Source organism: Myotis daubentonii, chromosome 8 (assembly GCF_963259705.1).
Source record: "Myotis daubentonii chromosome 8, mMyoDau2.1, whole genome shotgun sequence".
Classification (NCBI taxonomy): domain Eukaryota; kingdom Metazoa; phylum Chordata; class Mammalia; order Chiroptera; family Vespertilionidae; genus Myotis; species Myotis daubentonii.
The window spans coordinates 75925572-75951234 of NC_081847.1; the positions used below are offsets into that span (position 1 = coordinate 75925572).

General features: G+C 37.9%; 2 protein-coding genes across 3 annotated transcripts in view; one reads left to right on the forward strand and one right to left on the reverse strand.

The window, feature by feature from the left end:
• The window catches only part of C8H18orf21 (chromosome 8 C18orf21 homolog), a 45359-nt gene that overhangs the window by 13283 nt on the left and 6413 nt on the right, over positions 1-25663 (forward strand). The gene's annotated exons all lie outside the window — the stretch shown is intronic.
• Positions 1-25663, reverse strand: part of RPRD1A (regulation of nuclear pre-mRNA domain containing 1A) — a 40589-nt gene that overhangs the window by 4988 nt on the left and 9938 nt on the right. Inside the window, exons 2-7 of one of the 2 annotated variants that reach the window (XM_059707109.1) lie at positions 22450-22579; positions 18620-18726; positions 18085-18182; positions 14848-14974; positions 14543-14718; positions 11749-12429 (exon numbers count right to left, since the gene is read on the reverse strand). In XM_059707109.1, coding sequence (XP_059563092.1) covers positions 12370-12429; positions 14543-14718; positions 14848-14974; positions 18085-18182; positions 18620-18726; positions 22450-22579 — 698 coding nt within the window. In that variant the 3' untranslated portion in view covers positions 11749-12369. Of the gene's footprint in view, positions 1-11748; positions 12430-14542; positions 14719-14847; positions 14975-18084; positions 18183-18619; positions 18727-22449; positions 22580-25663 lie in introns of those variants that run through there. The other variant, XM_059707108.1, reaches the window with a different exon arrangement.

Genomic DNA, 25663 nt, shown 5'->3' on the forward strand with positions numbered 1-25663 from the left:
TCCTTTCCTTTCTAAAACTCAATGGAAAAAAATATCCTCTGGTGAGGATTAACAATAACAAAAAAAGATGGCAATTAAAAGCCCTCAGTCAACTGGTATTCATTGCACGCAAAAAAAAACCTGGTAAACATAACAAAAGCTGCAATCTACTAAACATCTATTATGTGCTAGGCATTAAAATAACTTCATTTAACCCTCTCTATAAGATCATCCTTCATAAACCTGTGCAATCATGCTTTCCCAAATAGAAACAAAAGTCATCTTAAAGACAGGAGATTTTCAGTAGCAGTGGTAAACTGTCTCATGTTAGCCTGAAGATGAAAGTAGATGAAACCTGGTAACTACCTGATTGTACAATCCAGGGCACTGTCCTAAAAATTTTTAAATGCATCGCTGGTGGAGATGTAAAAAGGTCCAACCAAGATGGGGAACAGTTAGTTCCTCAAAGTCATCCAGAGTTATTACATAACCTAGCAATTCTACTTTTAAAAAACATGAAAAATGAAATTGTATGTCCGCACAAAAATTCATATGTGCATGTTCATTGCAATATAACTGATTAAGTGCCAAAAAGTAGGGGAAAATCCAACTATCCATCAATTAATAGAAAATATGGTATATCTCCTACAGTATATTATTATTCAGCAATGAATATTAATGGAATACTGATAAATGCTACAACATGGAAGGCCCTTGAAAACATTATATAAAAGCATAAGCGACTGTCCAACCGGTAGCTATGACACACAATGATCACCAGGGGCAGCTGCTCTGACCAGTAGCTATGATGTGCACTGACCACCAGGGGGCAGTCGCTCAACGCAGGAGCTGCAGAGCTGCAGTGACTTGGCAGCTGCGGTTCTTGGGTGACGCACTCAGAACCAGAGAGGAGGGAGCCCAATTCCCGAGAACCGCCCTCTCACAATCTGGGACCCTTGAGGGATGTTGGAGAGCCGGTTTCAGCCCGATCCCCGCAGGCCAAGCCAAGAGACCCCAGAGGTGCATGAATCCGTGCACCAGGTCTCTAGTGCTAAATGAAAGAAGCCAAATAGGCCATATATACTGTGTGGTCCCATGTATATCAAATGTCCAGAATAGAAAAATTTAGACACAGAAACAAGAGCTGTCGTTGCTTAGGGCTTGAGGTGGGCTTGTGTAGAAATAGGTAAATGGCTTCCTTTAGGGTAGACGAAAATGTTCTAAAATTATAGATTGTAGTGATCCTGTGAATGTACTAAAAAACTGTACTTTAAATGGGTAAGTTACATTGTATGTGAATTATAACTCAATAAAACTGTTAAAGTGGGGGAGGCTTTGTTAGTCTGAGAACATAAGTACCACTGATAGTACTGTTTTTAATGGGAAAATGGATTCCAAGTTCTGCTACTTTACTAAGAAATTCATTTTTAATAAAACTCACATGGACAAAGGAAAAAGTGAGCTGGTCTTTCCAGATGCAGTAGATACCAAGCTCAAACAATAGAAATACTTTCCATCCAACTCTAAACTGACTTCCTGGGAAGACCAATTTGATATCTATTAATGCAAGTATTATAGTGAATAACAAATGTGATGGGCAAGAAGGTCAAAAGCAATTCTATAAGAAATAAGCATACTGTTTATAACTCTTTACAACCAACATTTTGGGTGTCAGTTTGAGTTTTCTACTGAGATTTTAGCCATTACTGCATATTATTTAAAATTTTCAAACATAGCATTGTCATTTGATCTGAACCCAAAGGTCTCAACTGACCACACTTCAGTCAGCAAACATTTGAACATCTATCAGAGTATGTGCCCATCACTATGCTGGAGACACAAAGATGAATCATAATCCTCACATCGAAGAGCACAGTTTAATGGGCAAGAAAACAAGTTAATAAAGTATGATGTGTTCCATCAGAGGCAAAAACTGATTTCTATGACATACAAAGTGGAAGATTTCCCTCCACTGAGTTTAGGGAAGGGGTTCAGAGGTGAGGAGAGGTAAGAACACTCAGGTCAATGGAACAGCACGATAAAAGGGCAGAGAGAACAAAGGGCATAATATGTGCATGGCAATTTACTATTACTATAGTGCATGGTGCCATGTCAATTTCCTTACCAAACACGGTCATATTTAAGTTGTGAGAATTAGTGTTGATATAGGAGAATATATCTGAGGAAGAAACCCAGACAGTTTACTTCATTGTCTACGAAAGAACAGATTTAGGGCCTGAACCAAGCCAAGAGTAACAGAGCTTCACAAACTATACTGTGTGTACATTAACTTCATTCAAAAAACAAACTGTATAGTGAGAGAGCTCAGCAGGACTTGGTTGTGGTTACAATGTGAAGAGTGATAAGGGTTCAGGCTCCATGAGTGGTAGGATGCAGGTGCTATTATGTCAGAGAGCAAAGACAGGCAGAAACGCCTTTGGAAACAGTTCAGATTCCAGCATGGAAAGTGAGTTATCCTTGGGACTTTTGGCAGCATTTGGAAATGCGGTTCTAGAATTCTGGGATAGAAATAAAGATTTTGGCTTTATGATGAGCAAATAGTCGATTTAAAACCGTGAGATGGCCCAGCCAGTGTGCCTCAGTGGTTGAGCTCCGACCTATAAACCAGGAGGTCATGATTCAATTCCTAGTCAGGGCACATGGACAGGTTACTGACTCAATCACCAGTGTGGAGTGTGCAGGAGGCAGCCAATCAATGACTCTCTCACCATTGGTATTTTCCTCTCTCCCCCCCTTCCTCTGTAAAAATATGTTTTTGAAAAAGAAATAAAAGTATAATAAAAAAAAATAAAACCTTGGCATGTGTGAGCCAATTAGGGTTATATGAGTGTGTACATGGCAATGTTTTTCAATCATTTTGCCTCACCCGTACCTACTCTTATCTTCTGTATATCCACCATCAACCATGATTTTGTCAAATTTTGTATTCTGTAGTTTTTCAGGAAAAGTGCATTTACATTGAACGTGGTTTTCTGAATTATTGTTTCACACCACATCCCATGATTCCAATGTGCACCTAGTGGAAGAGAATTAGGCTAACAGCAGAATGCAGAAATGTCCCCAGTGTCAGGAAGAAATGAAAAAAAGCAGAAAAACATGAATTAGAAAAAAGTAGTGAGCATCTACCAGTGTTTGGAAAATTTTGAACTTTTCCCCTTAATCCTTAAGTAAGATTCTCCAAAACTATCAAGGACATCAAGCACAGGGAAAGTCTAATGAAGTACCACAGCCAAGAAGAGTCTAAGGAGACATGATAAATAAATGTGATGTGATATCCTAGATGGGGTCTGGGAACAATCACATTCATGTTCCTATTTTTGCTGATATTTAAATGAACTAGACTTACTCATGCTATATTTACATTACTTTCATTTTCTGTGTGACTGCTTAGCCTCATTGCCTTAGCATACATTATCGAGTAATTAAAGAATCACATGATCTCAGGGTCATAAAGGTCAGCTAATCTGGTGTTTCCCAAATTGGGTGTCTCATGGAACATATTCCACAAGGTTTTAATAGGCCATATATTAGAGGTTCTGGAAGCAAAAATAAGTGTCTTTGCTACATTCCTGCTCCAATCCTCAATATGCTCATGTACAGAGGAAAGCTCCAAGAGTGGAATCTGGTTTGTAATATTCCTCAAAATCACTGAAATACATACTACCATCTCCCAGAACTGACCATTTATATATAAACGCAAACATTAGACCCAATATTTTCTTTGAACCTCTTCTTGACCACCTCCAATAGCAGCAAACTCATTTTATCCTTCACTTGTTTGATTATAGAACTCTAGGTTTGTTTTCTTTCAAAACTTTTCACCCCACTCTCTTCTTGCTTGTGTGGTTCTGCTGAGTCCACTGTAATTCTTATCCTATAGGTGAAATGTCTCTTCCTTCTGGCTTCTTTCAAGGTTTTCCCTGTCTTTGGTTTACTGCAGTTGAATATAATATGCCCAAGAGTGTCCTGCCTGGCCTATGTTCTGTTTCTTGATGAGTGATTTGATGTCGGCCATTGATTTTGGAAATACCTGGCATTACTTCAAATGTTTCTTCTGCTTCATTTGTTCTCCTGCTAGTCCAAGTACATGTGTGTTACACCTTTCCAAATTGTCCCACAATTCTTGAATATTCTGGGCTTTTTGGTTGTTCGTTTTTGCATTTCAGATTGGGAAGTTTCTATTGATCTACCATCGAGCTCACTGAGTTTTTCCTTACCAGTGTCCAGTATATTGAAGTGACCATCAAAGGCACTCTTCATTTGTCAGTGTTTTTTGTTTTAGTTTCTAGATTTTCCTTAACCATTTCCATCTCTCTAAACTTAAATGTGCTGTTTTTGTACAGTATCTACTTTTCAAAGAGTTAACATAGTAATAATCAGTTATTTTAGATTCCTGGTCTGGTAATCCCAAAATTTGTATCATACATGAGTCTGTTTCTCACTTAAAAAAAAAAAAAAATCTCTGCAGACTGTTGCTTGCCTTTAGGCATATGCTGTAATTTTTTTAAAAGCTGAGGTTATTGGGTAAGAGGAACTGAGGTAAATCAGCCTTGATGGTGAGTTTTATGTTAATCGGTGAGGACTGTGTTAATCTGTTGGACTGTGTTTAGAATATGCTGTAGATAGATGTAGACGGCAGAGGCTGAAACTACTTTATTAAACAGTCCTTTCGCATTAGGCAGTTCTAAATGGCAGAATGATCTTTGTCACATATAATACATCCACGGTTCTTTTTGCCCTAACATAACTCATGCCTATCCAGAAGTCTGAGCTCTGATACTCCCGAGGTAATATTTCCATTTCCTTTGCCATCTTGGTCCTTGCCTCTGGATACACTATGGTAAGTTAATTCCTTTTATTAATGTGAAATCCAGAACTGAACAGAAATCCAGCTGTGGTTGAGCCAGCATTCCATGAACATCTAGTGTAGTTTAACATTATACCAGCTATGCCACTATGCTAGTAGCTACCCGACCAATGCTTCCTCCCATGAAGTGATGCCAAGTCTAGTTCTGACCACACTGATGCACTTGGCTTAGGGGAATCTAAATGCAATAAGCGGAAGTTTTTAAGCAGAGAAAGAAGACAATGAAAGTAATACAAGACCCACATCAATCCCATCCTTTGTGCAATGGTTAGGTACCAACAGATCATTAAACTGTGAGCCATGGGTATCAGAGGCAGTCCTAATTCAACTGAGGTTGTAAACAAATTGTGCATATGTGCATTTTTCAAAGCTGTTGGCAACTCAAAGGTTAAGAATGCCCTTTCTTCTCATATTCAATAATCTTTCTCATGTTTCATGCACACATACACACACATTTCAAATCAAACTACGTTTAGTTACACATATCCCTAAGTCAAGAGGTAACTAAAATGTCATTAGCACCCGGCCGGTGTGGTTCAGTGGTTGACCTATGAACCAGGAGATCACGGTTGGATCCCCAGTTGGAGAACATACCTGGGTTGTGGGCTTGATCCCCAGTGCGGGGCATGCAGGAGGCAGCCAATCAATTATTCTCTCTCATCACTGATGTTTCTATTTTTCCCTCTCTCTTCCTCTCTGAAATCAGTAAAAATTTATTTTTTTAAAAAATCTTATTAACAATTAGAATATAAAACACATTACTGTAGTATGTGTCCAGCATTTAATAAATTTTCAAAATTTATCAAGTTTGCTGAAGCTGCCTACTTAATATCTGTGCATTCTTTTATATGTAAACTAGAGGCCTGGTACACAAAAATTCATGCACTTGGTAGGGGGGAGTGAGAGCCCTCAGCCTGGCCTGTGTCCTCTCACAGTCTGGGACCCCTGGGGGGATCGGGCCTAAGCTGGCAGTCAGACATCCCTCTGGCAGCCCGGGATCCCTTGGGGGATGTCTGAATAACGGCTTAGGGGAGCAGGCCTAAGCCGTTAGTTGGACATCCTTAGTGCTGCGCAGAGGCTGGAGAGGCTCCCGCCACTGCCGCTGCGCTGACCAGCCATGAGCCAGCCGGCTTCTGGCAGAGAGGTGCTCCCCCTGTGGAAGTGCACTGACCACCAGGGGGCAGCTCCTGCATTGAGCGTCTGCCACCTGGTGGTCAGTGCACATTATAGCGACCAGTCGTTCCATTGTTAGGGTCATTTTGCATATTACCCTTTTATTATATAGGATTATCTCAATTTTAAAATGTATTAAGTTTAATAACCCTTAAAAACTCCCAAGAATTTACTTTATATTAGTATGACTGGCTCTTGGGAAGATTCAAAGAATAAAATAGGCTTTGCTGTTAAACAGTGACTTTCTCCAAAATCTAAACATAATCAGATCTGAGAAATGCTTTACAAACAATCTTGCTTTAGGAAGTTAAGTCTGACAGAATTCTGAGATAGATCATGTTAGTGTAAATGACACAGGGCTCTCCTTACAATGGATTGACCTAAGTACGTAAGAGGTTCACATTTTGCTTGAGCAAATCTGATGTGCATAGATATAAAAAAGACAATTTATAGTTCTGACACAAATCTTATTATACTTCAAAGTGTTGAGCTGAGCCCAGCTGATGTTGCTCAGTGGTTGAGCATCAACCTGTGAGCCAAAGGCTGTTTGATTCTAGTTCAGGGCACAAGCCTGGGTTGCAGGCTTGATCCCTGGTAGAGGGTGTGGAGGAGGCAGCCGATCAATGATTCTCTCATTGATGTTTCTTTTTTAAATATATTTTATTGATTTTTTACAGAGAGGAAGGGAGAGGGATAGAGAGTTAGAAATATTGATGAGAGAGAAACATCGATCAGCTGCTTCCTGCACACTCCCTACTGCGTATGTGCCTGCAACCAAGGCCCCTGACCGGAATCGAACCTGGGACCCCTGAGTCTGCAGGCCGACACTCTATCCATTGAGCCAAACCAGTTAGGGCTCTCATTGATGTTTCTATCTCCCTCACCCTCTCCCTTCCTCTGAAATCTAACTCTGTTTAAAAGTGATGAGCAGATAAATTAATTACATGGTATACTTACCAATATTACCACTCCCCCAATAAATTATAATGGCATACTGAAGGAATTGGACTTAGATGCAATAAAGACTTTTATTAAACAAATAATTGTCCAATATTCTTGAAAGTAAACATTTCCCCACTAATTTGTCACATAGACTTAGTTCTGTCAATAGGTCCAATAAGTATAACTTATTTATCCCAATGTGGAGAAATAGACCTTATTATCTTTTTTTAAAGTTGTACTCCTGTTTGAAATTAAGGAAACAAGATACAATAAATTCTGGCTAGCTACAATGTTAATAAAGCCTCCAAAAAAAAAAAAAAAGGGATGAAATATATATAACCACTTAAAACAAAAAACAAGAGTGGAACAAAATACATCAAAATATTAATGATTGCTTTCAGTGGTTAATGTAAACTTGTGTTTCTTTTGTTTGCTTTTTCAGGTATTTCCCAAGTTTTCTACAATAATCATGTATTGTTTTATGTTGATAAAGAGTTTGGGGAGAGCCCAGCGGGCAAGGCTCATTGGTTGAGCATCGACCTATGAATCAGGAGGTCACAGTTTGATTCCCCGTCAGGGCATATGGCCAGGTTGCAGGCTCAATCCCCAGTGTGGGGCATGCAGAAGGCAGCCGATCAATGATACTCTCTCATCATTGATGTTTCTCTCTCTTCCCCTCTCCTTTCCTCTCTGAAATCAAATTATATACATGCATGCTACATGCAGCCCTAGCTGGTTTGGCTCAGTGGATAGTCAGCCCACAGACTGAAGGATCAAGGGCTCAATTCCGGTCAAGGTCACATGCCTCAGATGCAGGCTCCATCCCGGGCCCTGGTCGTATGGGAGCCAAATGACGTGTCTCTCTGTCCTTCCTCTCTCTCTAAAAAATTAGTGGAAAAATATCCTCAGGTGAGGATTTAAAAAAAAAAAAAAAAAGCTACATTCCGAGAACACCTTCAGCAATAGATTTTTAAATTTGCATTTAAAATTTGCATATATGTGCTATATATAGTAAATATTCTTATTTCCTATATTAAAAGAGTCTGACATCAGAAATTTCTAATCATCAAATGTCTCAGGTAAAACAAATTTATCTTAAGCATTTAAAAAAATGAAAATTGAATGTTTTGGAAAACAAAAAGTTTTATAAAAGCAAGCACTCTTGAAAACCCTGGAAAATAATGTCTAGCACAGTGGTTCCCCACTTTTTTTGGCCATGTCCCATCTAAGCATCTCTAAAATCCTGATGCTCCCTCCATGACATATAATTCTTATTATTCAAAAAATGAACTCTTATTCACGTGGAAGAGCCTAAAAGGCCATTAACTTGGTCTAAATATTCTTCCAAAGAACATGGCATCCATGGGAAAAAAAAGAATAAAAGAACAAAAGGACAGTTGAAGTTCTGAGGAAGAAATCACTAAGAAATTGTTAAAAAAAATAATATGAAGTGATATAAAAAAATAGCAAATAAAGATAGAGGGGCAGACAACAAAAGTAAACAGTATTTCCAAAAACCGGGAAAAGGCCAAGTAAGTTAAGTCTACTTAGCTGTCAAATGTAACTGAAAAATGATTTCATAAAAAATGTCTATTCAGTAAATAATGTCTTTTAAAATATTTAGCATGTAGGCAAATATACATACAACACAAATGGAAAGAAAAATGTATACACATCCTGATTAAAATTATAACACAAATGCCAAAAAGTAATACAAACAAAAACTCTACTGTATTATTAAAGGTAAGACAAATGTACCAATAGAAGAGGGACTACATTCCCATGTATATATTTAGGAAGTAAGTATAACAGAAATGGCATTTCACAACATAGTAAAAGACAGGCTGAGTCATTAACTAATCATTAATCAATAAATGATGAGGAAACAATGAACAAAAAGTAATTTTTAAGATATCAAATATACAAAAATTTAAAAGATCACTGAAATTCAGAGAGGGCATGGTTGTATTGGGAAAGATGCACTCATACTGCAAGGAACTTAAAAAAGCATAACTTTTCGCCCTAACCAGTTTGGCTCAACGGATAGAGCGTAGGCCTGCGGACTGAAGGGTCCCAGGTTCGATTCCAGTGAAGGGCATGTACCTTGGTTGCGGGCACATTCCCAGTAGGGGGTGTGCAGGAGGCAGCTGGTCGATGTTTCTCTCTCATCGATGTTTCTAACTCTCTATCCCTCTCCCTTCCTCCCTGTAATCAATAAAATATATTTAAAAAAAAAAAAAGCATAACTTTTGGAGGGGTTGAGTACACTATCAACACCTAAAGATATACATGCCCTTTAACCTAGCTATTCTATTCTACTTATGAGAAACAAATCCTGCAAATATTCTTGAACTATACAAACTGCCAGCAGCACCCGGATGTTCTCTATGTACTACATATAATGCACAGACTAATAACAGCAACTCAATGGATATAATTCAACACCATGAGAAACTAAACAAACATCATATAATAAATACTATGCCTCATTTTTTAAATGACTTGAATCTGAATATACTGAGGCAAAACTGCAAAAGATAAACACTGTCCTGACAGCTTTCCTATCCTTACTTCCAGAACTCGGAACTATGACTGATTTTTCCTTGTAGCAGCCATCAAATTGTGATTTCCAATTTTCTGCAGAAGCTTAGCAATTTAAACTAATCTGTGGTTGCCAACCTTTCAGACCTCACGGACCACCAGTGGTCCTCGGACCATTGGATGGTGACTGCCGCTCCAAAGGTCTCCTTAACAATGTACTATGAGGTACATAGGAATTTTATAAAACCAGTTTCAACTACAGTAGGTCCTTGGGTTACACTGGAGATCCATTCCTACGGCACAACATGACGTGATTTTCACCATAAGTCGGAACCCAACTAAATAAGCACCTACATCACTCACATGGAGCACATACACAGCAGTAATGAAGTGAAAAAAACTTAAAAGAAAGGTAACAATTCCTGACCTTTACTTGTGCTAAATAAATAATAAAAAACATAAAACACATATGTACATACATCGAAATAATGGAACTTTTTTTAATAGAAGCCCGGTGCACGAAATTCATGCACAGGGGGAGGGGGGAGAGTCCCTCAGCCCAGCCTGCACCCTTTCCAATCCAGGACCCCTCAAGGATGTCCAACTGCCGGTTTAGGCCCAAATTGGCAGTTGGACATCCCTCTCACAATCCGGGACCGCTGGCTCCTAACTGCTCACCTGCCTGATTGCCTGATCACCCCTAACCACCTTTGCCTGCCAACCTGATTGCCCCTAACTACCACCCCTGTTGATCTGGTTGCCCCCAACTACCCGCCCCTCCCCCCCCCCCCGCTGACCTGGTCGCCCTGAACTGCCCCCCCCCCCCCCGCCAGCCTGGTTGCCCCCAACTGCCCCCTCTGCCGGCCTGGTTGCCCCACACAGCCTGCTGTTCAGTCGTTTGGCCATCCCTCACTAACCCCACTGCTAGCCTTGTTGCCCCAGGCAGCCTGCTGTTCAGTCATTACTGCTACTGTGATGGCATCCTAGACAATTTGCATATTCCTCTATTATTAGCATAGATAGGAGATGGTGACATATCCATGAAACTACGTCCAACGTAACCCAAGGATTGTCTGTATATCATGAAAATATACTTAAAATTGAGCAAAAAAATTTCTCTCATTTAATATGGAAGAATTTCTGATCTCCATATTGCCTCCTCTCCAGAAATATAAAAGTCAAAATATCATTATAAGGTCCTTATCCATAAATGCCTCCTAAAATAACAAGCTAAGTGACTAACAGTTCATGCAATAAATTCAACTTCTAAATGGTGAAATGATTCCCATAGCAATCTATGAAATATTTTATAAATATAAATATTGGATGTATCAAGTCTATTTTAAGTTATCTACTTAATTGGCTCAAGTTAGCCGTAAGTTGAAAAAATAATTCATCATTTCCAAAATTAAAAAACTTCATGTTTTCATTCATAACAAACGTATAATAAAAGCATAATATGCTAATTAGACCGGATGTCCTTCCAGACGAAGCTTGGGCTGCGAGGGAAGCCCAGGTCCCAGGTGCAGTGCCAGAGGAAAGCCCGAGTCCCGGGTATTAGAGGGAAGGCAGTGCTGGCAGCCGGGGGAAGGAAGGCCTACTCTTGGATGAATTTCGTGCATCAGGCCTCTACTGCGTTAATAATGGCCTCCTTAAGAAATATGATATAGCCAATTCCTGAACTTTTACATTTACATTTCATTAAAATAAAAAAGAGCATTTAATGACACATCAATGCCTGGTTAATCACAGCTGATGTTCAAAAATGGATGAGAAATTAAAACTATTTGATGATATCACAGCTGATTTGGTAATTATAAATCTTGACCTCTTAGTCTCAACTTTAAAGTGATGCCACCTACTTAGCACAAAAAATGTCCAAATATCTCAATATTTTTCTATCTTATGACAAAGGAAATGACAATTTACAAAAAGTTCTGAGGAAGCCAAAACCGGTTTGGCTCAGTGGACAGAGTGTCGGCTTGCGGACTGAAGGGTCCCAGGTTCGATTCCGGTCAAGGGCATGTGCCTGGGTTGCGGGCGCATCCCCAGTAGATGTGCAGGAGGCAGCTGATCGATGTTTCTCTTTCATCAATGTTTCTAACTCTCTCTCTCTCTCCCTTCCTCTCTGTAAAAAATCAATAAAATATATTTTAAAAAAAAGTTCTGAGGAATAACCTCCTAGTTTATTAGAAACCTAAATATTTCTTTACATGTAAAAAATGTTTAAAATCATTTAGGTCATTTCTTTATAATAGAAAATTGTCACGATGAAAAAAACACCCAAAAAAGCTCCTAGAAGACTTTATTTTAAGAGAGTGATTACCTCTGAGGAAGGAGGAAGCAGGAACAGTTGCAGAGATGGGACTTAGGTTTTGTTTTAATCTTTAATTTCTTTAAGTAAAAATTAAAACAAATATGTCTTTTTGGAAACTGATTCCCTGGTTCTAAATAATTCACTACCTCTTTGTGACCTGGGCAAGTCATTTAATGTCCTTGTGCCTAAGTTTTCTTACCTGTAAAATGGGGAAAATAATACTTGCTGATATATAGGATTAAATGAGTTGACATATGTGAAGTGCTTAGAATAGCACCTGATATACATGGTAAATGTTATTGTTATTAGCATCAGCCTCATCACATACTAAGAATATGGGGTGGGGGTAGAGGAGTAGAATCTGTTCTATTTTCTACATTTACATCTAAAACATAAATTCTATTTTTCTAACCAGTGATAAATAACCAACTTAAGTGAGAAAGTAATATAAAGTAGAATAACAAAGTTTTAGTCTTCTCAATTTTTAAAAACATGAGACAATACAGGCTTTGGAGTTTGATATTTATTTTTAGCAGGAAGAATATGCTAATGATGATGACACCGTTAGAAGATACGCCATGTCCAATACCTGCAACAAAAGCTCAACAGAAGTTAAAGAAACCATACCAAAAGACTAAAGACAAAAATGTATGACATTACTTACCCTTAATTCTGCTAACAATAAAACAAGTAACAATATGTTTAAGATTGAAGTTCCATTGCAAGATCAAAAACTAGTAAGTTGACTATCAAAAGTATCTTTTAAACCAATTCTTTTACTTTCTATGGAGAACTGGACAACTTCTCTAAAGGTAGAGAGAACATGGTGTCAACAACTATGTTCTGAGAGTATATACAAGGTGGGGCAAAAGTAGGTTTATAGTTGTTCATATGGAAAATAACACAAGAATAAATAATAATACAAGAATAAACTCTGGGTAGACAACAGCATGGCAATTACCAGAGGGAAAGAGGTGTGGGGGGAGGTAGAAGAGGGTGAAGAGGGGAATACATGGTGATAGAAGGAGACTTGACTTGGGGTTGGTGAACACAATACAATATACAGATGATGTGTTATAGAACTGCACACTTGAAACCTATATAATCTTATTACATGTCACCACAATAAATTCAATTAAAAAAGAAAAGAATAAACTGTGTTTCTTATACTCACAACTATAAACCTACTTTTGCCCACCCTGTATGTGAGCAGAGGAGAAACAAACTGAAAAGGGGTAATGCTAAATTAAGAGCTAAGACATACGGTAAGAGCTCTACTGCTGGTATTTCATCAAGTAGATGCTCTCACAGGTAGAAATGGCAACCATCTATGGCACAAATAGAGTTTGCTGAAACAAGAACTAAACACTATAGAAATGCTTGAATTATATGGTCTTGACCCTGAGAGGAGGGGAGGACGACTAAACACTAATGAAGAAAAGCAACTTAATAGAAGCAACATCATAACTTACTACAAATATGCAGAGAGCAATCTCTAAATAGAGGGACCCAGATAAATTAGAAAGTCTCTTATGTATTATTAGAATAAGAAATTACTAGAGCAGTATGCAACTTAAACAAGCACTAGTCAAATGAAAGAATCTACACTAATAAAAGAGAAAAATGGTAATTGGCGTACAACGCTACCCTTCTCATTGGCTAATCAGGGTTATATGCAAATTAACTGCCAACTAAGATGGCGGTTAATTTGCATATGTAGGCACAATGCAGGGAGGCATCAGGCCTGGGCTGGGGGCAGAACCAGTGATGGGGGGAAATGAGGGTCCCCTGCCCAGGCCTGACGCCTCTGACCCTCTGGGCAAGGGGCTGATCCTGCGATTGGAGGGCGATGGGGGTCAACGCCTGAGGGCTCCCAGTATGTGAGAGGGGGCAGGCTGGGCTGAGGGACACTCCCCCACGCGCCCGCCCCCCCCCCCCACACACACCCAGTGCACGAATTTCGTGCACCGGGCCCCTAGTCTTTTAAATAAAACCAAATCTGGCTCAACCACTTGACCATTGCTACTCTGATCAAAGAAATACGAGAGCTTCTTTCTTTTTTTTTTTAAACTGCTGCACCTCCAGATTTCTCATCAACAGTGTCAATTCTCACTCAATTTAAAGGGTATGTATGAGCTAGGAGTGGGGTGGGAATATGTTATGCATCAGGATCAGGGATAAAACAAAGGCATAATTTAAAGATTACCTTCCTGAGCAAAACTGACGAATTGTTCGGGAACAGAGAATGGGAACTAGCACATCCACAAAAAATTCTATGCCCCAAAGTCTTTTTATTTAAACCTTTTGTATACCCGAAGGTTTCATGTATTCAGAACAGGAATTAAATATTTCCAAACACAATTTACTGTATTTGACACCAGACTGTGTAAGTAATTGCTATTTTCCCAATATTTTTATTCTTGAAAATAAGGACTTTAACTCGTAAGGTAAATTACTATAACTGGAATCTCATATGAATACATCTTCAATGCAACCAATTCTTTTAATTCAAATCTCTAAATTTTCTTAGGCAGGTTGATTTGATCCAAGTAGAAAGAAACCATTAATGCAAGTAGTAACTTACCTGGGCCACTGTCTAAAAAAAGTCTATTTTAAAAAATGTGCAGGAACATCAAGATATAAATTACTACCAAAAAAAGAAATTAATGAAATAAACACTAAAGAAGGAAAAGGTTACGCACTTCCAATTTATGCTCTTTCTCTGCAAGGGCTTCCTTTTGACAACGAAGAAAATCTGCTAACATTCGAGTAAGTTGTTTCCTATCATCTATTTCAGCCGCCAATCTGCCATTGTAATCTGCCAGCAACATACAAGCATCCTCTACCATTTTAGAAAGCCTTTCTCCAGATTCTTTATCTAAGAAAAACACAGAATAATAAAATTACTGCAAAAACAAACAACAACAACAACAAAAGACACAATGTCATATAATATTCCCTCACCCAAACTCCCTCCAAAATTCAGATCACATTTAGGACATCTTACCTGTTATTTTATCTAGTAGGGATACTTCTTGGACTTCAACAGGCAAAGAAGCTATCCTCTGATGAACTGCTGCATCACCTGTAGCAGCATTTTCTAGATCTTGTAATGCTCTAACGAGATCTAGAGTCTAAAAAGTTATACAACTTTAGAACCAAAATAAAGGAAGCTTAAACAAATACAAAATATGACATATTTTTAAAAATGTTTATTTCACATCTCTTAATCCTTCTGAGCTACTTACTAATTCAAAGTTTCAAATATCAATTACTCTAGAAGACACTCCATTTCTTTTGTATATTAAGAAAAAAAGCTATACTAGTTACTGGAAATACATAAATTGGAAACATATAACTGAGATGTGGCCCTTGGCCATGAGAAACTCATACTTTAGTGGTAGAGACAGATAGTGTAAAAATAATTATCTGACTATTAAATTGATGTGGCTGATTTATATACCAAACGCACACAATGGTAAAAGGGAACGCAGACTATAACTTAAACCTGGACAAACAATTTTATGTATGATATAGTCATTATATTATCATTATCCTTGAATAGAATTTTGCAATATGAAAATATATATTGGGGGAAAGGGCTACAAATCACCTATCACAACACAGAAGAGTCTCCCACACTCCATTTCTAAATGATACAATTAAAGCATAGGAAAAATGTAGTTTTGAATATGCTTAAATATGGTGCCTTCAATTATTCTAGTTTGTTAAGAAGATCATTAAAATATTACAAAGTTCCACATATCTGATGATAGTACTTATATAATGCTTAACCAGTATAGTAATTAGTACAGTAATTATTTTATTAGAAATTTTAGTCTCATTGTTTCATATACCACCTATAATTAGGAGGGAAGGGAAATCCTTGCTGGTGATTTCACAATTCTATGATTCCAAATGATTCCAAAGAAAAATGACTACATTTTCTTTTTACTAGTCTTCATCCCATCCTACCTCCTTTCTTTTCTTAATCTCTAAAACTAGATCCTGGGACACTAATTATACTCATACTTGAAAAATACAGGAAGTTATCAATTCTGTGTATATATAAGATGACATCGACAGATTACTGATTTTTCTTTAGTTATTCCCTTACAAAAAAAGCTATTACTGGCATCTAGTACACAGCAAATGATTAAACAGCATAAGAATGAATGGAACCCAATAAGAAGTAAGTATACTTTTAATTCATTACTAAGTTTCAAATCCCAATATTAAAAAAATTTTTATTATAAGATATATCCCTTCAATGAAAGTGAGCTTAAGAGCAATGACAATTACTAGGTAGCTTATTTCTCATGGTGCCCCAATTCATATGTATATATACTAATATATACAGGGTGAACAAAAGTAGGTTTATAGTTGTGAGTATGCCAAACACAGTTTGTTCTGTTTATTCTTGAATTATTATTTATTAGTGTATCATTTTCCATATGAACAACTGTAAACCTACTTTTGCCCACCCCTGGGTGTGTGTGTGATTTTTTATCAGCCTTAGAGAGTTCTAAAAGTTTCTGGAGTTCCAAGAAGCCTGGCTTCATGGTTTTGACAACACATGCATGCTTTAACTACAACTTATTCTATCACATCTTCACATTCCCACGAGTTAACTCTAAATTCCCAATGCTGAGTCAAGGATCAGATAATAAAGCAAAGTTGTCTGAAACAACACTAGCCTAGGACTTTCTAATAGAGGAGAATGAAATGAGTTCAGCTGGATCATACAAAGAAAAATTTTAGTCATTCTTATAAAGAATGAGATAAATAAAATGGTGACTACAAAGCTAGTAGTCACCATTTTATCAGATTAGTTATACTGCTTCATTCTCAGTTAAAACCACTGAGAATGAAGTAGTATAACTATAATCTGAAAGTGGTCAATATAAAACGAAAAGCAACAAAATAAAAAACAAAAAACTAAAAGCAACAATATTTATATAAGCACTAGAGAAGCAGATGGTTACTCAAAGATACTCCTAAGGAAATACAACTGAGGTTACTCTTTCATCAGGGACTGTAGGAGGGTCAGACCCTCTCTCTAGAATTCAGATAAACTACTGTTCATGATATCATAATAAAGCTCTTAAAGTGATTCTCTGTGTTATTACCAAATGGAAATATAAACCTTAGTATTTGTCTGTTTCAAATGTTATGTTCTTATTACTTTTCTAGCTCTCATCCTTTGGTGACCACACTGGCTTCAGCATTCCTGTCACTGCATCAATAGGTAGCTTGGCTCAGGCCCTAGTTGAGCACCTTGGTTGGATTCTTTCTGCCTCCCTAGTACTAACTGATATAAACCCACACTTCTAGGAAGGAACCAACCGTACCTTTCTTTCAAGCTCCTGTCAGGAGGAAAGAGCTCTACCAGCCTCTGGTTTTATGCAGAGTTTGGGTCCAGTCCTCCAACTCCCACGGAGCACTGTGTTTCTTGATACCCTCTAGGATATTAATTTCTGGCAACCCATGTCGGCTTCCAGATCACAGCTCAGCAGAAATCAGGCCCTAGCTCACACAGAGTTATGTTTCTGTCCCATTTCTAGCCCACCATGATATTTACCTTGTTTTAAGAGTATGGCTATGTCTTCATTTTCTCCTTTTAAATTTTATCTGTCCCTCCTATATGTTTGAAACATAGAAGGAGGAAGCTTTAAGACTCAATGCCCACATAATAGTTAAAAATGTCTTTCTGGAATCATCTAATGGTTAAGGAATGCTATACTATATCAACCTGGAAGGACATGGAATATTAAGTTAATGATTCTAATCTAATTTATCTTATCAAGAAACTACACAGTCCTAGTATAGTCACACAGAACTTGTTCTTCTAACACTGGTTTTACATATTTAAAAGCAAAAATACTTAAAAGGGCAGTGTTATCTCTAGGAATGAAATGCTTAGTGTTCTTAAGTGATACAACAAATAGTCTTATATAATATTTTATTTATTTAAAAGGAAACTGTTTAAGTAGTATGTATCTTACCAGACCTCATCATACTAAGCAATCAGAAATCCTTTCTATACAAAATATGATTCCCCTAATATACACTGCGCAACATATTATAAACTTAACAAATGTTAATCAGAAATATAAGGTATTCATGTAGCTTCTTTCTTGTGCCAAGAACTATAATAGAAATCAATTTATAAAAGTGAAACACTGAAATTAATAAAGCTTGGTGGCCACATGAAGTAACTCCCTTAACAGAGAAAAACTTCTACCTGTGGTGGTTCACCTGGAGATCCCAGAGAGGAACAGTTTTCATTTTCATCCACTGTTATCTGTTCATAAGTTCGTTTCCCAGACTTCTTATCACCATCTGAATTGAAAGAAAATTCAAGGTTTAATGAAAGAATACATTTTTGTTATTGTTATTATTTATGCATTCACTGGTTGATTCTTGTTTGGGCCCTAACTGGGGACTGTACCCACAACGTTGGCATATTGGGATGACAATCTAATCAACTGAGCTACTCAACCAAGGCTTAATGAAAGAATACATTTTGCCCAACTGGAGTGGCTCAGTGGTTGAGCGTCAACCTATGAACCAGCAGGTCACAGTTCGATTCCCGGCCAGAGCACATGTCTGGGTTTGTGGACTCAATCCCCAATGTGGGACGTGTAGGAGGCAGCCGCTCAATGATTCTCTCATCATTAATGTTTCTCTCTCTCTCCCTTCCTTCTCTGAAATCAATCAGAAGATATTTTAAAAATACATTTTAATGAAGAGATCATGATAAAAGATTATATACTTACACAAAGCTTGCTTAAGTTGTTCTAATACATCATTTTCATAAACAGATCTTTCTTCCCAAATAGAAAGCACTCTTCCAAGGTGCCTCTTACAACTTTCATCAGTTTCACTAAAGAAAAATAAAAATATCAACAGTTAAAAGCATAGTGGTATTGAAAAGATAAGGGTGATTTTAAATACAATCAGACACTCATTCCCTGAAAAGAGCTCCAAAATGTTTACTGAGCACCATTATGTTCAGGGGTGCAGTGAGCCAAACAGACATACTTTTTGCTTCCCTTAAAGAGTTTATAGACATATTATTAAACAAACAAACAAAAAATGCAAATGTGTTAATACCAGCTACTAGGGGTTTACAAAGATGTCCCTAACCTAATGGGTGTGAAACATGAGGCTAAGGAAGATTTCTAATGGGTGATTTTGAAATTTATTCAACAAATATTTATTAATCAAAGCACTATCTTTGACGTAGGCAATACAAAGGAGCTTTATGGCAGCTGTTTTTATAAATGCCACAAAAGAGAACAAGGTGTTAAAGAGAGGCATAACAGAGATCTGGCCCAATTCTAGAGAGATCAGGAAGGATATTTGAGGAAATGATATTTACTTTGAGATCTGAAGACTGGATACACAGGGAAATGGAAAATAGATTTACTCCCAGGGACTTCCTACTGCCTTCATCACTACCAATGTAGGCTGTACCACTATTATCTCTCTCCCAGATTTAAATCTTCTCATTGGTCTCCCAGACTTTATTCTCACTAGTCTCTACCAATGTGAATCAGATTATACTAATTTCCAAGAATAAACTTAAAATCCTTATCCTGTGCTACCAGGTGGACATGTTCTGCTTCCTGTCTACCTCTTAGTCCACATTCCCTAAATATCATCTTCTACAAATCTCCTTGCTTGACTTGCCGGTTTCTCAGTGGTTAGAGCATCAGCCTGAGGACTGAGGGCTGTGGGTTTGATTCAGGTCAAGGGCATGTACCTCAGTTGCAGGCTCGATTCCCAACCCCATTTGGGGCATGTGCAAGAGGCAACCAATCGATGTGTCTCTCTCACATCAATGTTTCTCTGTCTCTCCTCCTCCTTTCCACTCTCTCTAAAAATCAATGGGAAAAATATCCTCGGGCCTTAGCCAGTTTGGCTCAGTGGACAGAGTGTCGGCCCGCAGACTGAAGGGTTCCAGGTTCAGTTCCAGTCAAGGGCACATGCCCAGGTTGTGGGCTCGATCCCCAGTAGGGGACGTGCAGGAGGCAGCCTATCAATGATTCTCTCGCATTGATGTTTCTCTCCCTCTCCCTCTCTGAAATCAATAAAAATATATTTCTTAAAAAAATATATCCTCAGGTGAGGATTAACAACAAAAATCCCCTTGCTGCTGATCCTCAAAAATGCCCAGCACACAGCTGTCTCAATGTTTCTGTCAAGTATTCTCTCTACTTAGAATCCTTCTCTCCTAAAGTCACATGGTGCTCATTGCATCCTTTCCTTTAGTCTCTGTTGAAATGCCACCTCCCTAACATAGTCATATTTTATCTCATGATATAACTGAGCAACGTCATGTATCTCTAGTTGCTTCCCTGCTTTATGTTTCTTCACAGTACTTATCTTTTGACATTATAATATATATTCACTTGTCTATCTAGTTATTACCTGTGTCATCCACTGAAATGTAAGCTCCACTAGAAGACAATTTTGTCTTGTTCACTACTGTATCCTTTGGACCTAGCACATGTAAGCAGTCCATAAATATTTTACTGAATTCTAGGGAGATACAATATATAAAAGCCCTAAGGCAGAAAGAAATAAAAGAGGTTTGGTTAGCTGAAACTGTAGACTATAGAGTATGAGTGTGGAAGGAGTGAAAGAGTCTGAAGAGGTAGACAGGGCCATGAAGGAATATCTTTTTTTTTGCTTTTACTTTTTTATTTACTAATTTTAGAGAGAGTAGAAGAGGTGAAGAGAGGAGGAAAGAGAAAGAGAGAGAGAGAGACAGAGACAGAGAGAGACAGGGAGAGACAGAGAGAGACAGAGAGGGAGGAAGGAGGGACAGAGAGAAGAGAAACATCAGTTTGTTGTTCCACTTCCGTATTTATGCATTCACTGGTTGATTCTTTTTTTTTTTTTTAATATATTTTTTATTGATTTTTTACAGAGAGAAAGGGAGAGAGATAGAGAGTTAGAAACATCGATGAGAGAGAAACATCGATCAGCTGCCTCCTGCACATCTCCCACTGGGGATGTGCCTGCAACCCAGATACATGCCCTTAACCGGAATCGAACCTGGGACCCTTCAGTTCGCAGGCCGACGCTCTATCCATTGAGCCAAACCGGTTTTGGCCACTGGTTGATTCTTGTACGTGCCCTGACCAACTGAGATACCCCATCAAAGCTAAAGAAACATCTTAAGTCTTGCTCAGGACATTATAATTGATCTCTAGTACAAATGAGAATGACTCCAAGGCAAGGGAGTGTTATGATCAGCTCTGCAACTCTGACTACAGTTTCTAAAAGGATTAAACAATAGTGGAGGCTACTGAAATTGTACAGAAATGACATTATGGTAATTGGAATGGGGAGAAATCTAAAGAACTGAGGGAACTCTATGTAGCATATGGAGTAGGAGGAGAGGAGGAGAGAACAGAGCATGGTGTAAGTCACAGAGTGAAAGATGACACCTAATTTCTCACACAGGTATCTCACTGAGAGTGAAACCTAGAGGAGAAGCAATGTATAACATGGAGCAAGGGCATAATGAGTTCACTGTCAGACCCGGTGAGTTTGAGCTGTTTGGAAGCACACAACCAGAAATCCAATATGCAATTGGACATACAAGTCTAAAAGAAAAAGGTATCTGGACTGGAGCAATAAGATTGAGAGTTGTTTGGGTGTGGATAATAACTAGTTACATGCAGTGTATGAAATCGTCCAGGGGGCAAGTGAAGAATATGACCCCAGAAGAGGGCCTAGGACAGAACTCTAAGACTTAAATACCTACATCTAAAAAGATGGTAAAAGACAATATCAAAATTAAAGGATAAATAATATTTATTCAAGAAAGTAACATACAGCAGCATTTCACTCTGTAATTTTAAAAGAATGCATCCAATGTGACTAAAACCGTAAAGGCATATGGTGAGTGTATTTTCATCCTTAACTCATTCAACACAAATCATCATTCACCACTGAACTATGTAATTTGGATTGATCTAATTAGTCTATCCCAATAATGTTTACCCAGTTATTGACCAAGTATTTGCATATGATGTTTGGAAATAAACATTTTAAAAGGACATAAGCCAAAGTAGACTCCTACCCTCAGAATCTTTTTGTAGCAAAAATTTCCAACAGGTTGATGATTATTTTAAATATCCTAGATTTCCAAAGCATTTAACAATATTATGACACATACCCACACACAACAAAACCTTAAAATCATTACAAGTAATAATGAAGAGAAAACATATTAAGTTTATCCAGAAACATTAGCTGGAATAATGATAGCTTTATAAGTCACAAATTTTCAATTCAACACCTTCATTCATTCTGAACAATGTTCATTCCAATATGGCAGTTGTTTTTGATCTCTTTAAAGAAAGCTGTAATTCAAGTACTCTAAATGCCCACCTTAGCAACAGTTAAAAAAAATTTTCTTCACAGAAATATGTAACACATTTACAAATGCCATTTATAGATGTCTTTTCAAATGAAAACTTCAAAGAAATTCATTCCTTGGTTTTTAATTTAATGGCGTAAGGCAAGTTTTGCAAAAGGACATATTATGCATTTAAAACAGATTACCTAGTACCCAAAATAGTGATCATACCTTGAAACATGCTTAAAAGCCTCCACTATAACTGGTGCAAAATCTTTTGTAAACTCCGGCCCCTTCCTTTTGCTGTTCTGAATGACATCATTGGCTAGGTAGAGAAAAGTAAGCTTCCTGTTTGGTTTGGCTGAAAAATAAAAAAATTTTAAAATCTACTTAAAATATCCTCACTTAACTTGAACAAACTTTCTCAACACCTGAATTAACCTGTTTGAGAACTACAACCAACCTACTAACCATTATTTATCATGTTAAACCCTAGCTTCTCATTCTACAACCAAACTTATCAAGTTACTATCCTTCAACTCACCAGGATAACTACTCTATGGTTTCTGGAGATCAATTATGTAGTCAATTATGTATCTTTCAGTTTCATCGCTGTTTTACTAAGTCAACCAAACTGCTTTTCATTGATGGCTAGTCTTATCACTATTCCCAAAATAATACTTTTATTCACTGAAATCCTCGTGTCTGTGCAAAAATGCACCTCTGTGACTGTCTGATATAAAATTTTATTAAATCTATTAAGCACTATATGAAATCTAGTCTTTTAAAAATAATGCACAAACAATCAAATAAAAAATCAATTACAAGGTTTCATAAACCAGAATCTGGGACATTAAATAAACAATATGAAACAAACTTAATCAGGATTCTAGAAATGCCAACTAATTTCACTAATTCACAATCAGTTCATAATCTAGTTTTGTTTATTCATAATCAGAAAGTGGTAGGGTCAATACTTCTTTTCTTTTTTAAATATACTTTATTGATATATTTTATTTACAGAGAGGGAGGGAGAGGGATAGAGAGTTAGAAACATCGATGAGAGAGAAACATCGATAAGCTGCCTCCTGCACAACCCCTACTGGGGATGTGCCCGCAACCAAGATACATGCCCTTGACTGGAATCGAAACTGGGACCCTTGAGTCCGCAGGCGGGCTCTCCATCCACTGAACCAAACCAGTTAGGCATTTAGTTATTTTCTTAAACTGTACAGACCGTATGCCTACTCATTTTGATGTAATGCAGAATATCATAATCTAACTTAATCACCCATGTTTCCATGGAGATTAAAATTTAAAATCACAGTGGGTTTGATGAATACAACAGAAAGCTAAAATTTTATTGTGCTACCTATAAATTTCAGAACCCTCTCTCCAGGGGAAGCTTTCTACATGGAGAGAGGCAGAAAAAAAACTGAATAAAGTACCCGGTTGGCGTGGCTCAGTGACTGAGCATCGACCTATGACCAGCAGGTCACGGTTCGATTCCCAGTCAGGGCACATGCCTGGGTTTCAGGCTCCATCCTCAGTAGGGGGAGTGAAGGAGGCAGCCAATCAATGATTCTCTCTCATCACTGGTGTTTCTATATCTCCCTTCCTCTCTGAAATCAATAAAAATATTTTCTTAATTTGAACAAATACACACACACACACACACACACACCCCAAAGAGCATTACTGTAGGTCTTACAGAAGGAAATCAGAAAAGCCATTATCTTGAAACAAAAATATATTAAAGATTTATTATTAATTGCTGGATAGCCTCACTTATTCCCCTGGTAAACTGAATCATTACAGCCTAGAAGACATGTTCGGTAGATGGATAGGGGGTTGTAAGGCACAATCTACTTTAACTTAGTAATATTCTTTGCCACAGAAAGTGCATAATCAACAGGTAATTTTTAAAAGGGCTTTATCTATCCCAGATTGGACAAACAGTTCAGTCAAACACAGCTGGCTGCTCCTTAATAGCTGAGGTGGGTGAAAAATGGATAGAGCTGGTGTATTCCTGTATCGCTGCCAGGATGCCTCAGACTTAGCAGCCCATCCATCCCTTGTGCTTTAACCCCTTTAAAGATTTTCTATTGTTCTCCAGATAACATTAACTCATTATTGTGAACCCAAAACCCTAACAGGTCTGTCCTCTACACTATTCTCTTCATGAGCACTACTACTACCCCAATTTCCTCAACTCCTACCCATCCTTCCGACCTGTTAAATGGTTCCTCTACACATAGGTTAGGCAGCCCTAATATGCTCTCGTAACACTTCATACGTTTCCTATGGAGCACTTATAATTACTTTATGTAATCTTGTGCTTCCCAACTAAACTTAGTTCCATGGAAAGCAACAACTGTCAATCTCAACTACCAATCTATGAAAATCAAGCCTAGCAGCTGACTCAGAATTTGCTCAGTATTTATTATGTCAATAAACTTTGGCCTAGACCTATGTCTTTACTAGTAATTATTTGAAGAACATGGCATCCAGTCTTAACCTCACCCTGCATAGCTGAAAAGGGGAGCACTTGTAAAATTACACTGCTCTCAGCAACCTCAATTTCAAATTATGAAAGACAAACTTTCCTACAGGTCCAGCAGCTCTTACTTATTTTCAATGTCTTGAATAGAAATATTTTCATTTCGTCCCCTCCATTCCAGAGTTCTCACAATCAATAACCTCTTAAAAAATGGGCAAGTTGCCCTAACCGGTTTGGCTCAGTGGATAGAGCATCGGCCTGCGGACTCAAGGGTCCCAGGTTCGATTCCGGTCAAGGGTATGTACCTTGGTTGTGGGCACATCCCCAGTGGAGAGTGTGCAGGAGGCAGCTGATCGATGTTTGTCTCTCATCGATGTTTCTAACTCTCTATCCCTCTCCCTTCCTCTCTGTAAAAAATCAATAAAATATATTTTAAAAAAACGGGCAAGTACTGTGATGGCAAGGTCAAAGAAACACAAATGTCAAGCAATTAAAAACAATTATCATTTTCAACATATTAGATCAGTGGTTCTCAACCTTCTGACCCTTTAAATACAGTTCCTCATGTTGTGACCCAACCATAAAATTACTTTCGTTGCTACTTCATAACTGTAATGTTGCTACTGTTATGAATTGTAATGTAAATATATGATATGCAGGATGGTCTTAGGCGGCCCCTGTGAAAGGGTCGTTCGACCGCCAAAGGAGTCGCGACCCACAGGTTGAGAACCATTGTATTAGATTAATCAAAATGAAAGTATGACACTAAAATTGGCAACAGTATGGGTAAGAGTACCACCATTAGATACCTTCAGATATTGGTAGTTAAAATATAAATTAGTGCAATGTCTTAGAAAAGTAATTCAGTGGCTTGGCCGGTGTGGCTCAGTCGGTTGAGTGTCGTCCTGTCCACCAAAAGGTTGCCAGTTCAATTCCTAGTGGGGT